The sequence below is a fragment of the Talpa occidentalis genome, unplaced genomic scaffold, assembly GCF_014898055.3.
Source record: "Talpa occidentalis isolate TD23 unplaced genomic scaffold, MPIMG_talOcc4v2.1 talOcc4.11, whole genome shotgun sequence".
Lineage (NCBI taxonomy): Eukaryota > Metazoa > Chordata > Mammalia > Eulipotyphla > Talpidae > Talpa > Talpa occidentalis.
In genome coordinates, this window is record NW_023601104.1 from 13,148,152 (window position 1) to 13,175,970 (window position 27,819).

Consider the following 27,819-nt stretch of genomic DNA (forward strand, 5'->3'; position numbering starts at 1 on the left):
TTTCAGATTTTCAGATGAATAATTTGGGATCCACTAGAGGTTCAGGTACTTTGGCTGGAAGTTCCCCACAGATAAGGCAAAGACATAAGGATAGTTAACTAGTTACATGCAAATAAGGACTATTTAGAAAATCACTCACAGCTGCACTTCTAAAAGCTCTGGATTAGAACAGAAGGTCTCACACTCACTAGTTCAAGTATTAACTCGAATATGATTACATCATACTTAGAGTAGATCCATTTCCAAACTAATGCTTGTTTTTCTCTAATCCTGTTTATTCTTATTTGACACAATATTCTCTAGGCAGGAATGGTATCTTCTTTCATAAATTTATAAACCTTTACAAAGGAAATTACTTTAGGGAAATTACTTCAAATGTCAAGTAATTCAAGGGACTTAATCTTGGAATGGATGTTTCTATTTTTAATGTTTTCATCCAGACACAAGTTTTTCCTTAAGTCCCTTCAAGTATTAAAGGCACTAAATCAGCTCTCATACAAACAGCTCATCAAAAGGGAAATCAGAATCTTCATCCTTGTTTAGTGCTTTTAAATTCAGCTGTTTTGTGAGAAGATGTGAAAAATAAATAAATAAAACCAACCAATTAAAATTCACATGATGTGAGATGACATATTTTATGCTCCAAAGTTCTCAACATCTCAGTTACTTAGGAACATCTACTTACTTCAGAAAAACAGATTAAGTGAAGGAATCTCAAAGTCTATGATTCTGATCCTGGGTCATAAGTCAATTGAAATATCTCACTAATGTGGGCCTCCCCAGTGGCGTAGCAGGTTAAGCGCAGCGCTGTAAAGCTGTCCACAGCCTCTGCAGCGCGGGTTCGATGCCTGGCCAGCCAGGGAGATACCCACATGGCACGGCAGACCTCTCCTGTCTCGCCTGCTGCTCCCCTCAGCAGTGTTTTTGGTCTGTCTGCCTGTTCTGCTCCCCTCTCCATCTCTGGTGAATTCTCTCACTCTCCCGTGCCTCTGGCCTGTACTCCAGTTCTTGTATAAATAAAAATAAATCTTAAAAAAAAAAAAAACCTCACTAATGTAATTAGTGTATTAGTATTTCCTAATCTTAACTTTGCAACACTGCACAGCATCAAACAAACTTAATTTTAAGTAGTGTTTGTTTGGTAAAGATGCTAAATAATACTTTGTATTTCCTTTCAGAAAGACTAGAAAGTATGAGTCTACGAATTTCAGAAGATGTACAAGCAAGGAAGGGTTTACTAGTATACACTAGCAGTTGGCCCTTGCTTAGAGAGCTTTATATTTAGGATTTTTCTCTTCTCTGCCACATTGATGATACTGCTCCCTTATTTTTTTCAACTCCGTATCTGTGAAAATGAAGAACAACCATCATCTGCCCCTTAGTTCTTTTACTTACAATGTCTGGAAGTAAAAGTTAGGAAAGTCCTTTTTGGGACCTTGCTGGTGGCGCAGCAGGTTGAACATAGCGCTGTGAAGCTGTCCATAGACTTGGCAGCGCCAGTTCGATTCCCGGTGGACAGGGAAATACCCACATGGTGTGGCAGACCTCTCCTGTCTCACCTGCTGCTCCCCTCAGCAGTGCTTTTGGTCCATCTACCTGTTCTGCTCCCCACGCTGTCTCTGGTGAATCCTCTCACCCTCCCGCGCCTCTGGCCTGTACCCCAGTTCTTGTACAAATAAATAAAAAAATCTTAAAAAAAAAGAAAGTCCTTTTCATAGGAGTAAATACTTTTTTCCATCATCTTAAACAATTCTTTCATTTAATGTTTTGTGATTTACAAAGTGCATATTCACAAAATTTCTTATAAGGAGTTGATATTTTCTTACAGATGTGAAAACTGAATGGGATTATGTATTAAAAGTATTTGTGGTTATTTCTAGTCAGGTGGGTAAAAATTCGGGTGCTTTATTCCAAATTCCTGATTCTCTCCACTGTTCCTTAACGACTTCTTGGAAAGCATTTGGTCATTTGTATTACTTCATTTAGTTTTTCTCTCAGTGCTTTTAAGTCATATAGGTACAAAATGAAGTAACATGCCAGTTATGTACAGTGAAAGCATTATCACTTGATTCTGAATACCATGCTCTTCACAAAGACCTTTTTACGATGGTCTCATTGATTATTAACCCAACTGTCAGATTACCTTGTCTCCTATTCATTTATTCCTGTGTTGTCTTATTGATGGTATGCAAGCATCATTGCTTACTTAATTTACTTTCCCTTTGAACCCAGAGACCAGTTTTTAAGTCCTTACTGTGGGCTTATTTCAGTTAATTTAATTCTCAGATAACGCCACGAGATATGTACTATTTTTCTATTGTCCTATTTTACACATGAAGAAACAGAGGCTCAGGGAGAGGTTAAGTATGTGTCACCTATTAAGCTATTTGTGGTTATTTCCAGAACATCTAAGAATTTGAATTTTGTGATTCAGGGTTCTTTTTGTCCCACTTATGACAAAATATATGTTCTCTTTTTTCTTAAATAAGCTAAAGTGCCACTATGGGATATTCCAACGAATGACTCACTTGTGCACACACCAGGACCCACCCAGACTATCAGATTGGCCTAGTTACTCATGTACTAGACCTGTGGCTAAAGTCATAGCTGGCTGAATAATGTGCTGAGGGCTGGTCATGTTTTTGAGTACCACTGATGGACCTAAGTAAAGAGGTAGGGAAAAATAATCTAGGAAGGGGGAAAAAAGGTGAAGGGAAGAGGATAAAGAAGGGGAAGAGACTTATTTCTTTTTTAAAATTTATATGGCAGCAACATTTGTTTACATTGTTGTTTGTATTTGGGGAGTATAGGATACCCCGTCTAGTGTTGTTACCATAGTGCTCCCACCACCAGAGCACCCATAATCTGCCACCATAGTCCATTGTGCTCCCTCCTCACTTTGTGCTCTCCCTCATCCCCTCTGAATGTCTGTTCTATCGTCAGCTTTTGGGGCCAGTTTTTGAGTTTGGCTTTATCTGCCCATTTGTCTGGTTTCTCTATATTCCACACATAGGTGACACCATCCAATATTTGTCTTTCTTGGAAGGGTGGGTGGGATATTTCTGCTCATTTCTGTGGCTTTCAAGGCAAATGCTTTTTATAAGTAGGGTTAATTGCTTTACATTCTACTACTGAGTTCTTACTATTTCTCAAGCACCTGTCTTTTTTAAATTTTATTTTACACCATTCTTCCTTTTTGTACAATGTATGCTTTCTCCTCTCAGGTGTAATGCCTGTAAAACCCACACCACCAATACACCTGTGCACCATCACCACAGTCCCTTGTTGAACACCTGTCTTTTTCTATGTGGTGGTCCTGTGAGTAATGGCTACTAGGATGACAGGCGCCATTGGAACAGAAACATTTTAGTATTGGATTCTGCTCTCTGCTGGGCATTTATGTCGCTCCAGCTCACACCTGGCACACCAGCAACGCTGATGTCAACTCTTCTACCCACTCTTTGAACAGAGTAAACAGAAGAGGCCTTTCCTTCCTCAATACAAAGCCTAACCCCCACCATCACAGACGAGTGTGCTTGCTTACAAATTCAAACAACCTCGAGTGACTAATTATGTAAGAAGTCTCTCTCCTTGGACCTCACAGCTCACTGCCTCAATTCCTCTAAACAGAGCCATCTGTTAGCCAAGGACTCAACATCAAAACATTCTTTGATGAGTCACAATTAATGACAAGTACAATGTGAGTACTGCCAGAATGAAAATTTAACACTATTCAAATATTCATCATGGACTAAATAAAGAGCCTTTTAGGTTTTGAAAATGAAGTATTTTAAGGCTTAAAAAACTGCCTGGATTTAAAAATAAACCAAATACAGTTCTGGTAGTTTCAAAGAAATTGACTGAAATTGAGATAGTGTAAGCAAAGCTGACATTATGTGCCTGAAAATTTTAATAGTTAATATAGAAAACTTTGCAAACACAGTAGGGAGATAAGTACTCTGAACTGGGAAATGAGATACAAGGGCTCTGATTGTAGCAGGGTCACTAACAACTTTATGCCTCTAGAACAGATGATTACCAAACTTTTTTTCCAGGGCTAATGCTCCATTATTCTAAGAATGTATGGCTGCCTTTTGGACTCCAAGAGGACCTCACTGAAAATAATATTTTCTGTGTTCTGATTCCTGGCATCTCTGAGATTTTTTTCTTTGGACATTTCTTTGGACATTTTTTTCTTTGGACATTCTTGCTTGTTAAAATACTACTAAAGTGAGTGGACTTAGTCAATAATTTTCCCCCTTTTAATGGGTTCTAGTTGGCAAGACTCATTACTTGATATTACTGAAAGTGTAAGTTATTTACATTCATACTTACTAAACTTTATCATAAGATAAATTTTTTGTAAAAAATGAGATTCATAAATGGAAAACAATTCTTAAGTCTGTTTTGCATTCAATAAAAGATAAACAGGAAGAAAACTCAGCAATAATAGCAGTGGAAAAATACATAGTTCAGAATTTGAGCCCCTTTTTAAGACTCAAGGCTGAGTAGCAGAAGAAAAAAAATTGAAGTCTAATCTTGAGTTTGAAAATATGAATGTCTATAAAATTACTTATTTTAAAGAATTTGTGAATACAACTTCTGTTATAACTACAGATTAAGACAACAATTCACTGATTAAAGATCAACTTTAAATAGATTCTTCACAAAGGATCCATCTCAGAAATGCCATTCCACACAATGGGTCAGACTCACAATCAAAAGTTCTTATACATAACAATATGATGTGATTTCATTTCCCCAGTCCATTTCTTTGAAAACTGATACTTTTGTGGTTATTGATCTATTCCACCCACCCCCTCTTTTCCAAGTATGAAATATACCCTTAAAGATCGAAAAGATGGGGCCTCCCCTGGTGGCGCAGCGTTGAGCGCTAGGTTGCGAGGCTGCCCGCAGCCTTTGCAGCGCCAGTTCGATTCCCAGCCACCGGCGAAAAGATGCCCATAATGACAGAATCCTCACATAATGAGTTTTTTTTTCACTTATGGCTTACTAGACTTTGGCCTCTTTCACATGTTGATGTTTTTTCTTAGGAGAAAGCGATAACATGTCTAGAAGCCTGCCCGCAATGAAGAGAAGATACTACCAAAAGGCCAACTCTAGATGATGATAATTCTCTTTTGACCTTGCATTCTGCTCATTATGTCCTCCATTATTGACAACATTGTGCTTTACAACTGAAACTTGTCTATAGCATTGCTTTGGGTCTTGCTTAGAAAAGGCCACCTTGGATCACTAAATAAATGAAAACATGATTTACAGTCCCCAGTTCAAAAGACTCAGTGTTGGTAAAACCAACATACTTCAAGTAGAAAATTACAGGAGAACTAAGTATAAATAGGGCCAAGTCCTAGCCTAAGCCACACTGATAATGAAATAAAGAGCAAGCAAAAAAAGAGGCTCTAAGTTATGGTTGGGTCATGTGGGTCTGCTAATCCTAAGCGGCCTGTTTGGCCACCATTTTTGTTGCCTACAGTTCTGCATTCCTAGCAAGATCAGAACTGCCTGGTCAATAGGAGCACAACCCCGCAAGCTGCCTTTCAAATCAATCAAGAGCAGAACACTTGATCATCCTGGAAGGGTATGCCTCATGAGATAAAACCGGGAATGCCAGAGGGGCCGTTGACCGATACATAAACTTAATCCCAGCTTAGATATCACAAGGTATGACTGTGAATGCCCTAGAGGATGGTTGATTTAGTATAACAAGGGACCCCTGAAGTTGATCAGTGGAATGTCTTGTTAATATGATTGAAACCATGGCTGGGGATCTAGGGCTTCATCTCTATTATAATACCGATAATCAAGTATATGAGGAGTGCCTGGAGAGCAGACTCACGACTCCTGATGCTATAGATGACAGAGCACATTTCACCCCTAACTTTTCTTTTAGTCCTCCTTCCTTTACAACTGATTCTGTATGATTATTCCATCAATAAGAAGGCCAGGATATTGCCCTTCAGCAGTATCTGGCATCCTACAGCTTGTTCCATGACTCCCATTTGTCAGTGCAGTGTGGTCAACACAACAGGGTCAAGGGAAACTCTCAAAAAAAAAATGCTAAGGGAATTCACTTAGTATAGAGAGGGAAAAATAATGTACTTTTTAAGTTGACCATTAGGGATTCCAAGTTTATGCAGTCCATAAAGGCTAAGGATGCAAAAGAGGAAATATAGAGCATGAAACGGGGTTTGAGAAGTGAGCAGAAGCTTTTCCTGACTCTGTTCTATCTTTCCTGTATCAAGAATTTAATAGAACAATGAACCTTCACTTTGACAATCTGTCAAAACCATATGATATGTACTAAGACAATAATACCTGCCCTTTTTGATGAGGTGCCAGGGACTACACATTTATGGTGCCTCACGGTGCAAAGCAAGTATTAACATTATCGTTGAATGTCCATTTCATGATTGAAGAAGCTAAGGAAGAAACAGGAAATTTCCAAGATTTCACAAGTAAATGTCTCTAGGTTGGGATTTGAATTTAGATATGTGTGTCACTTAAGACTGAACTTTCTCCCACTATGTGACTTTATATTATAGAATTTTTTTTTAAAGTTAAGTCATTTTTAAGATTCATAGAAGTACAAATGATGGTAGTACTAATTGTTATGTATGGCAATCAGGCACTACAAAATTCTACTTTAGTTTAGGTTAATATTTTCTGATAAATGTTAATTTAAGTGTGTGACAAGTAAAAAGCACTGAGCTTTAAAATAGAAAGATATGAAAGTCACTTCTCTTGCCTTCCAAGAGTTTCTAATCTAATTGGACAATCTAGAAACAAAGTTAACAATAGACAAAAATAACTTTCATATGATAAAAGCGATACCATGAATGATAAATGATTAACTGCCAAATCAACCATATTTAAAACAGAGAAAAGGGAGTGATGACAAGGTCTTGAAAAACTTTATGAAAACATCTTGGAGGAGGGATTAAGACCGATTCTTAGTGACTGATAAAATCTGAGCAAACAGGGAGAACAGGAGTACAGCATACCAAGAGGAAGGTTGAGTAGTGTGGATTTAGTGAGTGGGGACTCAGGAATGTTTCTGAGCAAGGGAGTTGCAGGGTCCCGAGTATACAGTATTCTAGGAAGTTTCTCTGTCAGTAGGCGGCAGAGACTGATGGGGCAGAAGGAAAATCAGTTAAAAGCTGACTAGAGGAATTCCAAAGAGCACCTGCACCCCTATGTTTATAGCAGCACTATTTACAATAGCTAAGCTTTGGAAACAACCCAAATGCCCAAAAATAGATGACTGGATCAAGAAGATGTGGTCCATATACACCATGGAATATTACTCAGCATTCAAAAAAGATAAACACATGCAATTTGCAGCAACATGGATGGCGCTGTAAGGGATCATGCTCAGTGAAATAAGCCAGAAAGAAAAAGAAAAATACTGGATGGTCTCACTCATAGCAGGAATCTAGAAAACTTAAAAAACTTAAAGGGACCAGGAAAAAGAATAACTATAAGAAAGAAATTATCCAAATCAACAAACAACTATGAACCAGAGACACTCTATGGGGGGTGGGGAACGGGGAAAGGAGGTATTAGGGTCAAAATAAGGGGGTTGTAATTGTATGGGGAATATAAAAATAAATTTAAATTAAAAAAAAGAAAAAAAAGAATCATAGACGAGGACCTATTGGATAATTCCATTAAAAAAAAAAAAAGCTGACTAGGGGAGCGGCTCAGATAGGTGATGGAAGTAGAGGGAAAGAAAAAGAAGATATTTCAGTTTTATTCTAATTCCACTGATTTAGAAAGATCTGGAAGTGGTTCTCATTGGCACTGATTTAAGTGTAAATTTAGGAAAAGCACAAACATTCTGGATAGATTTGTTGTTAAATTAAAATTATTTAACTTTATATATAATTTTGTTTACTTTTATAGGTTATACAGTGTTTTCAGTAATAGGTATTCATTAATCCTCATAAAATCCAATGAACTAAGTTTGGCATTGTTTCCAATTTTAAGATATTGAAACCTGAAGTTCAGGCTTGAAGACCTGCTGTAAGTAACACACACCACACTGTTTACTACATTTTGGGACTGAGAATTGCATATAATGGCTTCTGAGTTCATATTCCATGCATTTGCTATTTACCATACTAATCTAAAAAAGGGTGGGTTTTTTCTCATTTAGTTATTTTATGGGAAATTTCAAGCATATACAAAAGAACTCTATGTGTCTATCACCCAGTTTCATGAATGATAAATGCACAGCCAGTCTTCACTCATCTGTACTCTACTCACTCCCAATTATTTGAAGCAAATCCTCCAAATCATGTCATGATTATTTTCTGCTTTTAAGATCTCAAAATCAGCTGTGTTCCTTACAAATGGATTGCTTTCTATCTTTAGCTTTAATTGAAAAAATCAGAGGAGGATGTATGAGTTTGCAGAGCACTCCTTTCCTTACCAAGAAGTGAGAAGTGAAGAGCAAAACAAATGAGCCCCTTTCTCAGCAGAATTTCTGGGATTTTAATTAATTTGTTTGTTTAATTTAAAAAGTTTTAATGACCTACCATTATTTTACGTTCTTGTTTATTTTTTCTCCCCTCAGGTGTGGTCACCATGGTTGTCCCACCACCAAAGCACCCACAGTCCTCCACCACATGGGAATTTTATTTTTCAAAGTTATCTCTGATACATGAGAAATAGAATATATTTGTTTTGTTCTCCTGATTCCCGTTCTTCATGTTTCTTTTCTCAAACTGGAGTGACAACAGTCCATGTCTTGTACATAAGGTGCTTGCAGCTTTCCTCAGGGGGTTTTAATAGAATACCTTGTACCTATCTGCTTTATTCTACTCTGTATGGGTATGTGTGGGATATGCAGAATAAGTTTACTGGCTAGAGCAAATTGTTTTTATTTCTGCACTCTGAGGAAAAAATACATTCCTGTGTTGAACAAGTTCTTCCTAAATTGCATTTTTTTTTTTTTGCAATTTTGCTCTCTTTTGCTAAGGACAGTATCATTTCACAATCACTTATTGTCACATTGCTTTGGAAAGGATTCTATCTAAATTTTTAAATTAAAAAAATGTAAAGACACTTAAAATTTTTGCTTTTGCTCAAATCTTATAAGTTGTCTTTCTATTTGAGTTTGTGCTTAAAGTAACATTACTTAATGTTTCACAGGAACTGGTGGGGAATAAGGACTAATCCTATCTAGAGGCCTAAATATAGATTTAGAGGGACAGATAGAGCTTGTAACAGGCACCCCAAAGAGAGGTTTAAATTGCTTTGATTCCTTCATTATTCAGAATCTCATAGTCAGACATATTCATTTGGGTATTCAACAAATATTTACTCACTCAACACCTGCTATGACAAGATTCTGTGTGAGGTTCTCAGGGTACAAATGATGAATGAAGACATGGTCCTCCTTCCTGGATGGAATTTCTATATGTACATTAGAATTTTTACATATAAATACCGTAATCTTTTGGCTTCTGAGAACTGTCAAAGACATACAAAAGCAATGAAAGGCATACTTAAGAAAGATTCATTTTAAGTGTCTTAGCCAAGGAAATATCTATAACTACCTCATACCTGAGAAAATGGTATGTTACCTACAATGAAATTCATAAGACTCTCCAGACAGAATATATGCCATTGATAAACCTGTGACTATGGGAATAGGAAGTGTTGATATTAGTTAACCGGATAGTTTCCTGGTTAACAAAAGATGAATGATACTATTCCTCCAGCCTAAGATTTTCTGGAGGTAAGAACTATGTAATAGTTATAAATATGCTTTTGTTGGCATTATGTCATTTTATATCTTCTGCTTCCTAATTTAGGTACCCTGTGTTTCCTTAGTCTGCCTTTCATTATAAAACCTGCCAACTGGCTTTAATTCTTGCCAGTGTTTCTGTCCCTTCCCTGAATGAGGGTCCATTTTCAGTGGGAGCCTGTAGGAACTTGTGGCAAATTTCTGTCCTGGCTGTGTCTTAGCAATTGGAACATGCCCTTTAGCTGGTGAGGTGCCTGGATCATACACAAGAGAGAAGTCAAAGAGATTGCTGCTTACACAGAAAGTCAAAAGAGTGTCCTAGCTGAGGTATAAACTGCACTTGACAAAGTGCAATCACAAAAGGGAAGGTAGAAGAAAAAGGGGAAACTGGAAAATGTGCTTAATTTTCTTCAATTATTCCATTGTAATGTGCTGGATGAAATAGAAAAAGAGCTCTAAAATTAAAACTAGAAGTAGGTGGAGATTTCCTTTAAGTAAAATCTCTTTTCCCAGAAACATCAGAGACAACCAGGTTGCTGGCTTGAGGCACGTGGCCTCTCTGCTGTCAGCACTTCTGACAATTTACTCTTGCTAACCACTTCATGCTTCCATTTTTTGTCTCTGAAATGTCTCTCTTCCAGCATTGGACTGGAGACAACACAGCTCAGGTGTCCAAAACCCTGCATCAGATGTTTGTTTCAGCTACATCTTCTCCTGCTTCAACACATATAGGATCTACAGAAACTCACCCGTTTTTTGGATATAACATTTTACCCTGTCTGTTTCTGAAGCTCACTTCCAGGAGCATTTCTTCAGTAAATGAGGTATCTTTTGCCCAAATATAATTTAACTATATTCTGTTTGTTTTGGTAGCATATTGTAGTAATGTGATAAAAGAAATGAGAATGTAAAAGGTGTGAATCCCAATGGGAGTAAGCTGTTGACAGGGTGGGAGGATGAAATCTGAGTCCTTTAGAAATTCAAATTCTTCTCTGTTACTAGGATATTACAATTCAATGATCAATCTAGACATAACAAAGATAATTTACTGACCTCACCCAATCTATCAGCTCAGTATTATAGACAAGTTTGGATCATTTGAAATTAAAAAAGTAAAAAAGTCATTTGAAGTTAAAAAGTGGTAGTGGAGACATGAGATGAAATGTTTTTTAAAAAGGAGATTGTTTCACAGTGTTTGTTTTCTGTTTATAACAATAATACATGAAATGTACCCAATTAAAAAAAAAAAAAACTACCCATAGTCTCATCCCTCAGAGATTAGATCTGTTACTATTTTTTTTAATATTAAAATACAGTTTATTGATTAGCTTGTTTCTCACTGCCACCTCCTTCATCTACCAATTCCAGTTGAAGGAAGTAAAAGGCCTCTCAAGAGTAACAGACCATGCTTGTAAGAGTTGTATATTCACATTGTGCTCTCATCTTCCAGTCTTATAGAATTGAATCCTAAACCTGTGCAATTTGATGCTATCTCCAGGTAGTATCAAAATTGAATTCTCATAGTGTCTGAGAATTGCTCTTTCAATGGGGTAAGGACACCCCTATCACTTCCCTCCCTAGGTTGGGACTGGATCCAGGAACCCATTCACTCCAATATAATGTAGTAATGGAGATCATAGGCATTTTGCTATTATTTCTGATGTAGGGCTAATTCCCTCTAAAATTCCTCCAAATTCCTCTAATTCCTCCAAACACAGTTTCCTCAATACTTGTTCATTTTAAGAAAGGATAATATGTATTCTGGTATGAAATGTAAAAAAAGCAAATCTTGCCTAATGAAAATGCCACATTGTGTGTATTTTTGTTCAGCTAAGTGGTGCCTTTAAGTTCCTGACATCAGCTCCCACCAATGTAAGTCTAAACTTGACCATAGATAAAAATATTTGTATAGTATCAATTAGTTTTACCCTGGATCAAATGGGCTTTTAAGAACAATAAGCATAAAGTAAAGATACTTGTAAGAAATCAATCTAATTCTATGTTCAATAAAATTAGATTTTTATTCAGTGGAATAACTTAGTTTGTCCAGTTTGTCAGAAAAGTCAGGCTCTCAATGGGAATTGTTTATTTTAGATCTGTTACTATTTTGTTGTCTTTTGTTCAAGACAACAAAATTTCTATGTGACAGGGTTCAAAAGATATTATATGTACAATTTAATGTTATGCTTTTAAATTTTCACATTTAATGTAGGGATTTTCAGTGAAAAATATATTAATGGTGCTTTGTCTCCAAAGAAACTTAGGATCGACACTGAGTATATCTCAGCTATAGCAGAGCTCATGCCTTGTTATGAACAGAGCTTACCATGCATGGAAGACCACCCGGTCCAGCCCAGCTTTCTCATTCCCTCCTGTAACACATCACAGAATGACCTGTGGGATGGAGTTAAGGAGGCATTCAAACACATCAACACTTTGAAAAGCATAATTAAAGTATGCTCCTTTGGATTAAATGGAATCTGTTTGTTTGGATTTTCCTCTTTATTTCCTTCAGTTTTGATTAAATATAACTGTGACTATAGATTAATGTATGATAAGAGTTGCAGGCAGTTAGCAGTTACTGGTCTGATGTCTCATCTGATTAAACAACCATTCTGTAACTGCCAGACCTGGGGCACCTTTAGATGAAATATAAAAAGGTGCCTCTTTCTATAGGTGAGCAATGCTAGAATGCAAGACATTGCTGCTGCAGCACTGGCTGAATTTCAGTCCTAGTCCCATCTAAGCCCTTCTGGGCTAACCAACCTACATAACTGGTCAGTCCTGATCTCAGGACTATGGCTTTCTAGTCTCCACTTGAGTGATGGAGAACTTACCACATCATACAGGCAGCGTACTCTGTCTCTGAAACAGCTTTGATTGTGGCAATATCTTAACACTGAGAAGAAATGTTTTCCTGTAACTTAGAGTCATCAACACTAATTCTGCTTATGAAGGAATGGAGGCTTCTACATGATTGTCCTTCTTCAGATACCTGATACTATAGTATATCATGTCTTCAAGTTTTCCTTTTCCCAAGGCTTAACACTCAATTCTTATAACAGGATCTTCACATGACTTGTTTCCAGGTTGTGGACAATAGTCCATGTTATTCTCTGGTCTGCTAATGTTCTTTATTTTATTTATTTTTTTTTTTTAAGATTTTTTTTTTTTTTTTAACAGAGGCATGTTTTTCTTTATTTATTTGTTTGCTTGTTTGTTTGTTTTGTTTATACATGCACTGGGTACAGTCAGAAGCGCGGGAGGGTGAGAGAATTCACCAGAGCCAGAGCAGGGAGCAGAGCAGGCAGAAGGACCGAAGTACACTGCTGAGGGGAGCAGCGGGCGGCAGGAGAGGTCTGCGCACCATGTGGGACCCTCCTCCGGTGGCCGGGGAGCAGCCGGGGATTGAACCGGCACCGCAGAGGCCGCGGGCAGCTTCGCAACCCAGCGCTCTACCGCTGCGCCACCGGGGAGGCCCTGCTAATGTTCTTTAATTCAGAAGATCAAGCAGAGGATGAGGCACCAAATATATTACAGCTTGATAATATAATAAAACTAGTAAATCTTGAGCTGAATGTTATATTTCCCTTTATACAAGCTAAACCTGTATCGCATTTTAGAGAAAGTTAAACTGTTGGCCTTACTCATTTGTAGATATCTAGAACCACAGTTCAAGCATTCTTTACTAAGCCAGACCTCCCCAAACTACTATTTGTGCAATCAATTGCTGGAAATAAATGTAGGACTTAGTAGGCCTAGTACATTTCAATATATTAGGATCCTACTGAAACACAGCAGATGAACTATTTTGAGGTCACTCACAACTAAGCCAGGGAAAGGACACAGCTATGGTGAATTGGTGAATCTGGATTTGAACAAAGCACTTCACCACAATGGAGAATCACATGGGCGAGCTTAATTCACAACCACAACCTACATCTGTATATCTAGTCACTAGGTAGATCACTGTTTAGTGATTTATTCATCAGATATTGAGTGCCCATCATGTCCCTTATACCTTACTAGATACAACATATATAGTGGTGAATTAGCTAAGTTGGTGGTCTGCTGGAAAGAGAATGATAAGGGGTATTTTCAAAGAAATGTGACAAGTGGAATAGTAAGTGTTCACAGTAGGGTGCTATGAAGACACATAAGAGGGTCCCTTAGCCAAAGTGAGAGGTAAGGAGGAAAATCTTTCCTCACAAAACTAAATTGAGTCTTTAAGGATGAACGGGAGTTGACCAAATGAAAGGGTAATAGAAAGCATTCCAGGAAGAGAACAGCATGAGGAAGATTATAGTAGAGAAATCTTCCTCTTTTTGGTCTTCTCTCCTGCTGTCCAAAAATCACATGTTACACGTATTCATTTAATTTTAGTAGCTTTGCCCTTCCTGGCCAAATTTCTGCATGTAAAGATTGCTTTCTTTTTGTCCCTTAGAATTGTTCTGAATTCTGCCTCTACACTTCTATTTCTTCTCTCTTTGAAAAAGCATTGGAATTACTTAACTCCTACCTATATTCTGGCTTCCATGTACTTTCCAGGGGAAGGGTGATGCCTTATTCATCTTGATAGCTCTGGTTCCTCACGCACTGCTTTGCATGCAGTAGGTACTCAATGAATGCTTGAAGTATTCAAAAGCAAAACTTAACTATTTACAAATTCTAATATGCATATAGAAGGCTTACTTTTCAATCAATAATCTTTTCTTGAGAAATTATGTGTGGATTCTTTTCATTACTCAAAGCAAATTTACAGAAGCATGACTGAGGCTCTTGTGACAACCATCTCCCAGGATCACTAAGCAATTTGCCAAGGTGCCTACTACCTCACAGGTGGGAACCCCAGGCTACCCTAGCTCTGCCCAGCGACACAGAATTGTCTCTCTTCTAGTGCATTCAGCTGGAACAGAACTGCAGAATGTCCGGAGCAGTGAACAATGAGGAATGAGAGCAGATTAGCTGAGCAAAGAGATAAACTAGGCATTGCCCAAGGGACTTTGACAAGTGAAGTGACCTCATACTTTACTTTCAAATCAGAGTTCTCCATAGTTATATAAGTTAGAACACGCCCAAGCAGATGAGAAAGATGGGAGCTTCCTGGCAGGAAGTAGAAGAGGCAGGAAGGAATGAAAAGATGTAAAGAGGAATTTCCCCCAAAGGCCGAATTACTATTTCAGAATTCAAGAACTAAAAAAAAAAAAAAAAAAAAATTTCTACTATCAATAAAAGTAAAACAAAACAAAACAAAAACAAATGAAAAACATCACCCCAACAGAGATATTCTTGGTAAATAAAATGCAGGGCTAATGGGAAAGCAATCCAGAGGAGAAAAAACCTGAAGGGCCAATAAACCCTTGAAAGATGCTTGATCTCAGGGGTGATCAGGGACTAGCACTAAAACCACAATGAGATACCATTTCACATTAGCAATATTAAAGCTCTAACAATTATACTAAAAAAAAAAAAAACTCAACCCACAAGATATTGCTGAGCGAAATCTAAACAAATGGAGGGATATATTGTGCTCACGGTTTTCAAGACACAATATTGTCAAGGTGTTAAATCTCCCCTAGTGAATCTATAGATTCAGTGCAACTGAAGTAAAAATCACAGCAGGTTTTCGAGAAGAAATAAACAACTGATTCTAAAATTCTTGTAGTAGTACAAAGGACTTAGAACAGGCAAAACAACTTTGCAAAGGGGAACGGACTTGGAAGAATAATACTAATTTCAAATTTTATTATAAAGCTACAAAAGTCAGGACAGTGTGGTATTGACAGAAAAAAAAAGATAGATCAATGGAACAGAATAAAGAATCCAGAAACAGACATTTTTCCTAGCTTCTTTAGCATTCTCCTGATTCATATACTGTGGTTTATCACACTCTCTCTAAACTATTTTTGGAGGGAAAAGGCTAATTTTGATTTTGACCTTGTGTAAGGTCAAAGCCGCATATCCTGGCACTGGGTATGTGATTTGTTTCATTACAAGAAATTTATGATTGGTATATATGGTGCTGTGGGTCCTGTGTCCTGTGAGGGAAGTCTTGTGAGGCCGTCTTTTGTGAGGAATTTTACATAACATCTGATAGGTCTATCATTTCAGTCAGGACACACAATTTTGCCAGTCACAGGAAGACACTTTCTCTCACCAGGAAGTGTAAGTTCCAGGCGTGTACGAGGAATGAAATGGGTCTTTTTTTGTCTTGCCCATTAAGGACCCTCAGCATATCCTCATCTCATCTCCATGAAATGACACCATGGACTATTTCCTTCTTAAACAGTCTTCCATGTTGGCTCCCATAAGTATCATTCTTTCTGCTGTGTCTCTTGTCTGCTATTTCAGACTCTTTCTTCCATCCCTTAAATGTTGGTGTTCTGCAGGGTTTCTGCTTTAATCTCTTTTCTTAATCTGTGAAGTTGCTCTGGGATTTCCTTTTCACTTGTATGGTTTCAATTGCCCCTACAAAGAGCTGAACCATCTTCCTCTTGATTTCCAATTTAGTTACTATCTTCTCAGGCAACTTTTTCCCCATTCTATACATTCTTTGGAAATAATTTTTAAGTTGTTCATTATAGTAATGTACATTTACTGTTAAAAGATTAATAAAGGGAAAACAGAAATTCACAATTCCCACACATTTTTAAATCTCATCTCGTGTAATTTTTTTCAAACTCAAAACATGTTCATCATCTTTTCCTTTCTTCTTCTCTCACTTAATTCAATTTTTAAACACAAAAATGATCCAAATTAGAGCTAATGTGCATAAGAACAGATCTAGTATATGCCGGTTTCAATGACCATGAAAGCAATGTGCCCTTGAAGCCACTGAAAATATGCAGAAGTCTAGTCAAAATCACCATGAAACTTTCTATTAACTTTCTTATCGGTCTCTGATAACAAGATTTTCACTAAAGACCACATTAAATCATTTTCAAGCTGTATTATTCAATAATAGGTTTCATTTTTATAATCTGGACTATAATGAGTTGTATTTCTCTAGTTCTTTTCACTGCAAAAATATAGTTCATCAGTTATACCATGACTTAAATGACATTCTATGGGTTAACCTAAAAATCTCATCACCATTTGCAATATTATTTCTCTGGGAAAATATATTCAAGGTTTCAATGAACTGATTGGAATATAACCAATGTGCAATTAGGCATATCTTTGTACTTTCAAAGGGTTGTGGAAAATGATGGTATTTATTACTATATCTAATTTAATTTTAAAACTTTTAGTTGATCCCAATTGAAGCATTAAGGACCATATACTTTTAAAATCATTAGTTCTATTCAAACTACTCATTGATTGATGTCTACTTCTTTTATATAATTTATAATGGTAATCTCCCTTCCAGGTTGGGGGGGGGGCATGTTTGCAATGACCGCATGGTGACTCCTTACTTTTGTCTACCATTTAATCTTTCTAGAAGGTTTGTGCTTCTAGAATTCAGAGAATCCAAGCAAATTGAGAGCACGTAGGATGTGACACTATCTTATTTTCCATCTTCTCTACTTCTACCCCCACGTCATCACACTAACACATAGCTGAGGATGTATTCCCTTGGCCTTTAAGATTCTCTCAGTACCACCCTATTTCTTTCTATTTTCTTTTATAAAATAGACTTCCTGGGCCTCCCTGGTAGCGCAAGGGTTAAGATGCAACCTATGAAGCAATCCACAGACACTGCGGCACGAGTTCGATTCCTGGCCGGGGAGCTACCCACGTGGTGCAGCAGACCTCTCCTGTCTCGCCCACTGCTCCCGTCAGCAGTGTATTTCAGTCAGTCTGCCTGTTCTGCTCCCCACTTTGTCTCTGGTGAATCCTCTCACCCCCCGGCTCCCACATCTCTTGCCTGTACCCCAGCTCTTGTATGCATAAATAAATCTTTAGAAAAATTAAAAAAAAAATAGACTTCCGAAGGTCTCACTCATAGCAGGAATCTAGAAAACTTAAATAAGGGACCAGGAAAAAGAATAACTATAAGAAAGAAAATATCAAAATCAACAAACAACTATGAACCAGAGACACTCTATGGAGGGGTGGGGGGTGAGGAAAGGAGGGATTGGGGTCAAAATAAGGGGGTTGTAATTGTATGGGGAATATAAAAATAAAATTTAAATTAAAAAAAAAGACTTCCTTGAAAAATTATACATAAATTGTAAATTAATTTAAAATGCACTAGGAAAACTGGAGAAGACTTAATTATAGGGTGTAGGGATGCATGTTTTGGTGATTAAATTACAGAAAGAAAAGATCAAAAGGGTGATTTCGATACAAGTCAGAATAGTAGTTACTAATCAAGGGAAGGGGAAGGGCTACAATTAGGTTGGCGCACACGGATGGGGCTTGTGGAATGGGTGGCAAAGTTCTATTTTATGTCATAGGTTGTCTATGGTGGTGGTCTTAAGTTGGTTCAGGCTGCTATAACAAATACTGTACTAGGTAGCTTTAGCCACAATATTTCTCACAGTTGTAGAGACAAGGAAATTCAAGGTTAAGGGGGTCAGTATGGTTGGTATGTGGTGAGAGCTCTATTTCTGGCTTATTGAAGTTTCCTGGTTTACTGGCTTCTTTCTGTGTCCTCACAAGGCAGATAGCTAGATCACCTCTGTATGTCCTTATAATAAGAGCACTAATTCCATTCATGAGGGCTTTACCCTTATGATCTAATTCAGTCCATAGCAATGGTGTTCAATATAAAATAATTTATTAAACCATACATTTGGCTTACATAGCTTTTGTATTAGCATTTTGTTTTATAATGTTTTTCAAATAGCACTGGGAAGTTTGGATTTTAGATGAGATGTGCCAACTTTTCTTATCTTTAAATCAGAGTTGTTTAGCCCTCACTCTATTGAATAAATATGGATTTTTGCATGCTGTTTCCTTAAAGAAAGATAGAACTGTATTGACAAAGTACTGTTCTCCAAATTGCTGGTAAATAAGCCTGTGTTTTTGAGGGCAACCCATTTTATTTTCCTATAGAAACTACTTCTATAAAGGGTTTAATTTGCTTCTCCTAGCATGTTCATGCTGCTCATGACTCTGGGCCTTTATATATAGATATTGGCCTATAGTTATTTGCATTCCATTCCCATTAGGGATGATAGACCACTAATGCCCACTATTGAGAAGGAGGGACTGGGACTTTAACTCAGCCTTCCCGAGCTTTAAAGAGGCAACTTTTTCCAGATTCAAAATAGTTCACTTCCCATGGATTTGGGGGTGGGGTTAATGGGGAATCTCAGAACATCATCACCATTTAGAGCCAGAAAGAAACCAGAGAGTGAGACGTTAACCAGTGGATGATTTCTTTCTCCCCAGTCCAAAAAGTCCAAATGGATTATCATGCAGCATTAGCAGAGATGTGCTGAATATTTTTCTATATTTTGTTTCATTAAGAATTTCTAGAGTGCTCTCTACTCACTTTTACTTACGGTTCTTCATAAAAGTTAGATAAGCCTGCAGAATCTCCCAAAATAGTCAAATAGTGGGGTAGAGCAGAATACATCTTATTTAACAACATAGAAGTTGGACAGTGATTTGTAAATCAAGATTTTAAGAACAAAACCAATCTCTAATTGGAGAATAGAGGTTTTAGGGTTGGGAACCAGGAGACGTGAGATTATGGACGAATTTCAAGTCCAATGCACTGCTCAGAATCCCAGATATTCCATTTGAATTCCTCTAGTTGCCACTTTGAAATACTAGTCTATAAATTTAATTGGTTGTAAGTATTATTTCCCAAGATGCTTGTTTACTTTTAATGTATCATATTGCTTGTAATAAGCTATTAGGCCCTACAAAGTATGTTTCAAAAAAAAAATCAAAGCTAATTAACGATATTAATACTCAAGTGCTTCTTTAAGTCAAGAGAAACTGCCTCTTCTTAAGTATAATCAGGATCTCAACAATCTCTGCTTTTGTAACAGAGAACCTCTTCTTCCACTCTTGCAGAAGTCCTTCTGAAAATGGGCAATGCTGGTTGGCTATAAGAGCTAACCTTGGCAGAACCCTGCTCCCCTCCCCCACCCACAGAGTCGGCACTCTCCGACCAGCAGAGAGGAGGAAAACAACAAACCAAAACGGCCAACAAGAACAAACGACGCAGCAAGAGGGACTGTGAGTGGAAAGGAACTATTGCAGCCACCACACCCTGTGAACGGGAGCTGTGGAGAACCCTGCAGGATTCGCCGCGGCGGTGAGCGAACGGCTCCGGGTGCCATTAGAGAAGAACAAAGACCCCGGGAGACACGCACACAGCCCGGGCTGCCGGTAAGCTTGCGCGGAAAAGCGGCGCGCTTGGCGCGCTTGAAAAGCAAACGCAGATCGGGATCGCGGCTGCCCAGGTCCCCGCGCCTGCGACCTAGGCTTGCGGGGAGATGCGCGGAGGCCCTCCTCACTGAGGTGAAAGTCCCTCACTGAGTGAGCAGGGACCAGGCGCCCAGGTACGGGAGCGGGTGCAAAAGGCGCCATTCCCGCGCCACTGAACTGGGCTACAGCCCGCGTCCTGGAACTGAGGGCTTTGGAACTGTGACCCGGGGCACAAAATTCGGGGCGTGGGTTCTCCACGACGGTGGGGCACAAGGCAGACACAGCACCCGAAAGCCGTTGAGGTTTACCCTACCATTCCTGCTCTGTTCCCTGTCCCACGGGGTGGGGGGAGGCGAAAAACAGCCCCCCCAAGGACAATAGGAGAGATGTCTGGCACCACCTAGCGACCAGAAAAAAAAAGTCACTAACACCCCATAGAACAGGAAATTTCTTAAGACTGCTTGAAAAGGGCAGAAGGCTTCTGGAGGACCCAGTGGCCAGCCGGGAAGTTAGCCCACGCCAGGCCCCTTCCGACCAGCAGTCTGAGCCCACAGAGGGAGCAGGCACCCACGTCCGGGGCAGACCGGGTGCGCAGAAGAGTGTGCCTGAAACCGGAGGCGCAGGGACTGCATCCCGCTTCGCCATTTTAGAACAGGGACATTTCTTCAGTAAAGACTGCCTAAAACCAGCAGAAAGCTCCCCCAGAAGCCAGAGATGGCTCCTGGAGGAGCCAGAGGGGAGCGGAGAAGTTCACCCAAGATGCCAGCCAGTCCGAGCAACACAGTGTCCCAATGCATACAACAAATTAGAAAACAGACAGTAGGGAGTAGAAGAACCACACGCAACCTAACAAATCCTCAGGAAAGAAGCACACCACAAAAGAAAACCACTCCCCAGATTGCAACGACAGCAACTTGGAAGAACTTCTGAGCCTTCCAGAAAGAGAATTTAAAATTGCCATGATTAAAAAAGTGATAGAAGTCATAAAGGAAAACAATGATCAGAAGAAGGAAATTGAGTCCCTAAAGAGGGAAAACAATGGTCAGAAGAATGAAATTGAGTCCCTAAAGAGGGAAGTAAAAGAAATGCAGGAGATCAAAGAATTAATGGAGACGCTAAAGAACTCAGGGAAAAGCAATGAAAGCAGAATAGATGAAATGGAAGAACGAATAAGTACTCTTGAAGACACAGAAATAAAAAGAACCAAAACAGAAAAGGAAAGAGAAGTATGAAGGAAAAAGAATGAAGAAAGACTTCGGGAACTATCTGACTCCATGAGGAAAGGAAATATAAGAGTTATAGGAATTCCAGAGGGAAAGGAGAGAGATGTAGGAACAGAGAAATATTCCAGGAGATAATTGAAGAGAACTTCCCAAATGCAAAGAAGGAGCTGAAAATTGATATACAAGAAGCAAGAAGAACACCAAACTTCCACGACGAAAGGAAAAATACAGCAAGACACATAATAGTAAAACTCCCAAGAATCCAGGACAAGGAAAAAATAATGACGCTGACAAGAGGGAAGAAACAGATAACATTCAAAGGAAAACCAATCAGGCTGACATCAGACTTCTCTGAAGAAACACTACGGGCAAGGAGAGAGTGGAGGTACATAGTCAACAGACTCCAAGAAAACAGATGCCAACCAAGAATACTCTATACCGCAAAGCTCTCCTTCCTCTATGAAGGAAGAATAAGGATCTTCCCAGACAAACAGAAACTCCGGAATTTCATTACGACTAAACCCCCACTCCAAAAAATACTACAAGGAATCCTAAAGCCAGAACCTCAGAGGGACGAATAACAACAAAAGAAGACCAAAAAAAAAAAAGTTATTAAAAGAATAAATAAATAAAATCAAAGGAAAGACAAACAATGGCAAATACAGATGCTAACATATCAATATTAACTCTAAATGTAAATGGACTAAACTCTTCAATAAAAAGACACAGAGTTGCAGCCTGGATTAAGAAACAAAACCCAACCTTTTGCTGTCTCCAGGAAACACATTTAGCTACAAAAGATAAAAATAGACTCAAAGTTAAAGGATGGAAAACAATCCTACAAGCAAATGGACCAAAAAAGAAAGCAGGAACAGCTATACTTATATCAGATAAAACAGACTTCAAACTCAAAAAAATAAAAAGAGACCCCAATGGTCACTACATTATGATCAAGGGGACAATACTTCAAGAAGAAATAACACTCATTAACATATACTCACCAAACGAAGGAGCACCAAAATATATCAGACAACTGTTGTCCTCTCTGAAAACAGACATCAGAGAAAACACATACGTAGTGGGAGACTTCAACACACCACTATCAACAATGGATAGATCAACAAGACAAAAAATAAGTAAAGAAACTAAAGCTCTAAATAAGGACCTAGAGCATTTGGGCTTAACAGACATCTATAGAACACTAAACCCAAAAAAACCGGAGTACACATTTTTCTCAAGCGCACACGGATCATTCTCCAGGATCGATCACATACTGGGGCACAAGACAAACATCAACAGATACACCAAGATTGAAATAATACCAACCATCTTTTCTGACCATGAAGGCATCAAACTAGAAATAAACCATAAAAAAAAGGCAAGGAACTATCCTACCTCATGGAGATTAAAAACCACACTACTGGAAGACCACTGGACTAACGAGGAGATCAAAGAAAAAATTAAAAAATTCTTTGAATTGAATGACAAGGAGGACACCAATATCCTAAATGTATGGGATGCAGCAAAAGCAGTAATAAGAGGAAAATATATAGCAATAGAAGCTCACATCAAAAAAACAAGAACTCAAAGAAACAACCTAATCTCGAAGCTCAAAGATCTAGAAAAAGAACAACAAAAAAACCCCAAAACCAGTAGAAGAAAAGAAATAATAAAAACCAAAGCAGAAATAAATGAAATTGATACTAAAAAAACAATCCAAAAGATCAATGAAACCAAGAGCTGGTTCTTTGAAAAAATAAATAAGACAAACCCCTAGCCAGGCTCACAAAGGAAAAAAGGGAGAAAGCACAAATAAACAGGATCATAAATGAAAGAGGAGAAATCACAACGGACACAGCAGAAATCAAAAGAATAATCAGTAACTACTATGAACAGTTATATGGAAACAAGTTCAACAATCTAGAGGAGATGGACAAATTCCTACAACTCTACAATCACCCAAAGCTAGATAAAGAAGAAATAGAACACCTAAACAGACCAATTACAAGCAGCGAAATTGAAATGGTAATCAAAAACCTCCCCAAAAACAAAAGCCCAGGACCTGATGGATTTACAAATGAATTCTACCAAACATTCAGAGACGAATTAGTGCCTATCCTTCACAAACTCTTCCAAAAAATTGAGAAGGAAGGGACAATACCAAACACGTTCTATGAAGCCAATATTACACTAATACCAAAACCGAATAAGGACAACACAAAAAAGGAAAACTATAGGCCAATCTCCCTAATGAACACTGATGCAAAAATCCTCAATAAAATTTTAGCTATCAGAATCCAACAATGTATCCATAAGATAATTCACCACGACCAAGTTGGATTCATTCCAGGGACACAAGGATGGTTTAACATCCGAAAATCAATCAACATTATCCAACACATCAACAGAAAGAAATATAAAAACCATATGATAATATCAATAGATGCTGAGAAAGCTTTCGACAAAGTGCAACACCCATTCATGATAAAAGCCCTTGAAATTCTTGGGATACAAGGAACATACCTCAACATCATAAAGGCCATCTATGACAAGCCAACTGCCAGTATCATTCTCAATGGTGAAAAGCTGAAAGCAATTCCATTAAGATCTGGAACAAGACAGGGATGTCCACTCTCACCACTGCTTTTCAATATAATACTGGAAGTCCTAGCCAGAGCAATAAGACAAGAGAAAGACATACAAGGAATCCAAATAGGAAAAGAAGAAGTCAAACTATCACTATTTGCAGATGATATGATAATATACATAGAGAACCCCAAAATCTCCACAGAAAAACTAATTCAACTCATCAATCAATTCAGTAAAGTGGCAGGATACAAATCAACACGCAAAAGTCAGTAGCCTTCCTATACACAAACAATAAATCTGAAGAAGAAGAAATCAAAAAAACCATCCCTTTTATTATCGAAACAAAAAAAATCAAATATTTGGGAATAAATCTAACAAAAGAGGTAAAGGACCTATACAAAGAAAACTATAAAACACTGTTAAAAGAAATAGAAGAAGACACAAAGAAATGGAAAGACATCCCCTGCTCATGGATTGGAAGAATAAACATTATTAAAATGGCCATCCTACCAAAAGCAATATACAGATTCAATGCTATTCCAATCAAAATTTCAATGTCATTCTTCAAAGAAATAGAACAATTATTGATGAAATTCATATGGAATCACCAAAAACCCCGAATAGCCAAAGCTCTGCTGAAAAAAAAAAGAAGGAAATGGAGGCATCACACTCCCAGACTTCAAACTATACTACAAAGCCATAATCATCAAAACTGCATGGTATTGGAACAAGAACAGACATACAGACCAATGGAATCGAATAGAAAATCCAGAAATAAACCCACAGATTTATGGTCAACTAATCTTTAACAAAGGAGCAAAGACTATGCATTGGAGCAAAGAAAGTTTGTTCAATAAATGGTGCTGGGAAAACTGGGTCGCTACATGCAAAAGAATGAAGCTTGACCACTACCTCACACCATACACAAAAATCAACTCAAAATGGATTAAAGAACTAGACATAAGACCTGAAACCTTAAAATACATAGAAGGAAATATAGGCGAAACACTACGTGATTTGCACATCAAAGACATCTTTACAGACACATCACCCAAAGCAGTGATAGTGAAGGCAAAGATAAACAGCTGGGACTACATCAAATTAAAGAGCTTCTGTACAGCAAAAGAGACAATAACAAAAACAAAGAGAAACCCCACCAACTGGGAGAACATTTTTGCACCCAACACTAATGATAAAGGACTGATCACAAAAATCTGCAAAGAGCTGATGAGACTCAGCAACAACAAAGAAAATAATCCAGTCAAAAAATGGGCAGAAGAGCTAAAAAGAAACTTCTCTGAAGAGGAAATGCAAATGGCCAACAGACATATGAAAAAATGTTCAACATCACTTGGAATCAGGGAAATGCAAATCAAAACTACCATGAGATACCATCTCACACCAGTGAGAATGGCACATATTAAAAAAACTAGCAACAACAAATGTTGGCGAGGGTGTGGAGAAAAAGGAACTCTTCTGCACTGTTGGTGGGAGTGCAAACTGGTCCAACCACTATGGAGAGCTGTGTGGAGATTTCTGGACCTACTAAACATAGAGCTTCCATATGATCCAGCAATTCCACTCCTAGGTATTTACCCAAAGGACACAGAAACATCAATTCCAAAGAACACCTGCACCCCTATGTTTATAGCAGCACTATTTACAATAGCTATGCTTTGGAAACAGCCCAAATGCCCAAAAATAAATGACTGGATCAAGATGTGGTACATATATACCATGGAATATTACTCAGCATTCAAAAAAGATAAACACATGCAATTTACAGCAACATGGATGGCGCTGGAAGGGATCATGCTCAGCGAAATAAGCCAAAAAGAAAAAGAAAAATACCGGATGGTCTCACTCATAGCAGGAATCTAGAAAACTTAAATAAGGGACCAGGAAAATGAATATATAAGAAAGTGAAAATCAAAATCAACAAAAAACTATGAACCAGAGACACTTTTTGGGGGGTAGGGCGCGGGAGGGGAGGGATTGGGGTCAGAATGGGGCGTTTGCAATTGTATGGGGGAATATAAAAATAAAATTTATTATTTAAAAAAAAAAAGAGCTAACCTTTAGATCACTGCTATTACAAAAACAAATATGTTTCTCTTTAGAAAGAGTATTAATGAAAATAATTCACTATCTCTAATGCAGTGAGAATTTAACATTTCTCTATTTATCTCTGAATGTTTTTTCTGCTACCATTGAAGTCCTTTGGTCCCTTAAATGCTGTCTTGCTTTTTACAATTTGGCGCTGGCTCTTTTATACTCCCTAGCTTGAGCTGCTCCATCATTCTGCCCTGATACCCCTCTAAGTCTCTTGATAATTTTCTTCATTACATATGAAATGAAATAATCACTGAAATATAAACACCCAAATCATACATTAGAAATCAGAAGTCTTCATGACCTCAAGACTGGTTCCAGTTGGAAGTACCCTAGGAGACAGAAAATACATGCCACTTTAACAGAGTTTCAGTAAAGCTAAGCCTGGAGCTGATATTGGCCAGACACAGTGGGTTGAGGGTGGTACCCATTTTCATATATTCATCATATACTATATATAAGAGGCATTTATTTATCCTTTCATTAAAAAACATCTACCGAGCACCTTCCCTGCTAGGTACTGCACTTGTGGCTACAGATAGATTAGGCAAAATGGTACAATCTATTTTGTCATTGAATTTACAATAATAACTGACTGACAAGTTTACAGATCCTTAAATGTACTATGTCAGTGTCCTAAAGAAAACCTGCAGGGATAATAGGAAAGCAATCAGGAAGGAGGTCTGACCTAGTGTGGGGTTTAGGAAGTGCTCTAATATGAAGGAAGCACAGAAAATATCCAAGAGAAGGGGAAGTGGAGGGAAGAGTTTCCCAGGCATAAAGAACAGAATTGCAAAGGCCTTGAATGAGAGAGGAACAAGTACTCTAGAGTGCTCTCTACTCACTTTTACTTACAGTTCTTCACAAAAATTAGATAAGCCTGGGCCTCCCCCGTGGCGCAGGGGTTGAGTGCTGGGCTATGAAGCTGCCTGCAGCCTCTGCAGCACCGGTTCCATCCCTGGCCGCTGGCGAGGGTCCCACATGGCACGCCGACCCCTCCTGCCGCGCCTGCTGCTCCCCTCAGCAGTGTACTTTGTCAGTCTGCCTGTTCTGCTCCCCACTCGGGCTCTGGTGAATTCTCTCACCCTCCCATGCTTCTGACTGTACCAGTGCTTGTATAAATAAATAAATAAACCTTTTAAAAAAAAGTTAGATAAGCCTGTAGAATCTCCCAGAATAGTCAAATAGTGGGGTAGAGCAGAATATATCTTATTTAACAACATAGGCGTTGGACAGTGATTTGAAAATCAAGATTTTAAGAACAAAACCAATCTCTAATTGGAGAATAGAGGTTTGAGGTACACTCAAGGAATTGGAAGAACAGGATGGCTGAGCCTGCAGTGGGACAGCTGTGGGTTGTGGGAATAGAGACAGAGTTGATGTAGTTCAAGATGTTATCCTAAGAGCAAAAGGGAGTTACTGAAGAGATTTTAAGCAAAGGAATCACAGGATCAGATTTGAGTGATCAGAAGGGAAAAGGATTATGGGAAGCAGTGCAATTAGGAGGCTCTTTGAATAGCTCTGGCAAGGCAGGAGAAGTGCCTGGATTTGATACTTCTTCAGAAAGTGAAATTGGATAGGCTTGTGAAGGAACAACCACGCGGAGAAGATGAAGAGGAAAGACTATTCAAGGGTAGACAGAAGTTCCATTTACTGAAATAGGACTTGCTTAAGGACACTTCTGTAAAGAAGAGAGGAAACAAACACATTTTCCTGCATTGCAGGAATAGAATCACCAACTAAAACTTATACAACAAGCTTTAATAGTATCTGTCTTCTGCGTTAACAGGA

The 27,819-nt window shown here is 38.3% G+C and overlaps 1 protein-coding gene across 9 annotated transcripts in view; it reads right to left on the minus strand.

Annotated features, from left to right (window-relative positions):
- FRMD5 (FERM domain containing 5) overlaps positions 1-27,819 on the minus strand; it is a 348,168-nt gene that overhangs the window by 73,810 nt on the left and 246,539 nt on the right. The window contains exon 1 of one of the 9 annotated variants that reach the window (XM_054701124.1): positions 12,102-12,123. The exons of the other annotated variants lie outside the window; for them this stretch is intronic. Within the exon in view, the coding sequence (XP_054557099.1) occupies positions 12,102-12,104 (3 nt within the window). The 5' untranslated portion in view covers positions 12,105-12,123. Of the gene's footprint in view, positions 1-12,101; positions 12,124-27,819 lie in introns of those variants that run through there. 9 annotated transcript variants of the gene reach the window in all.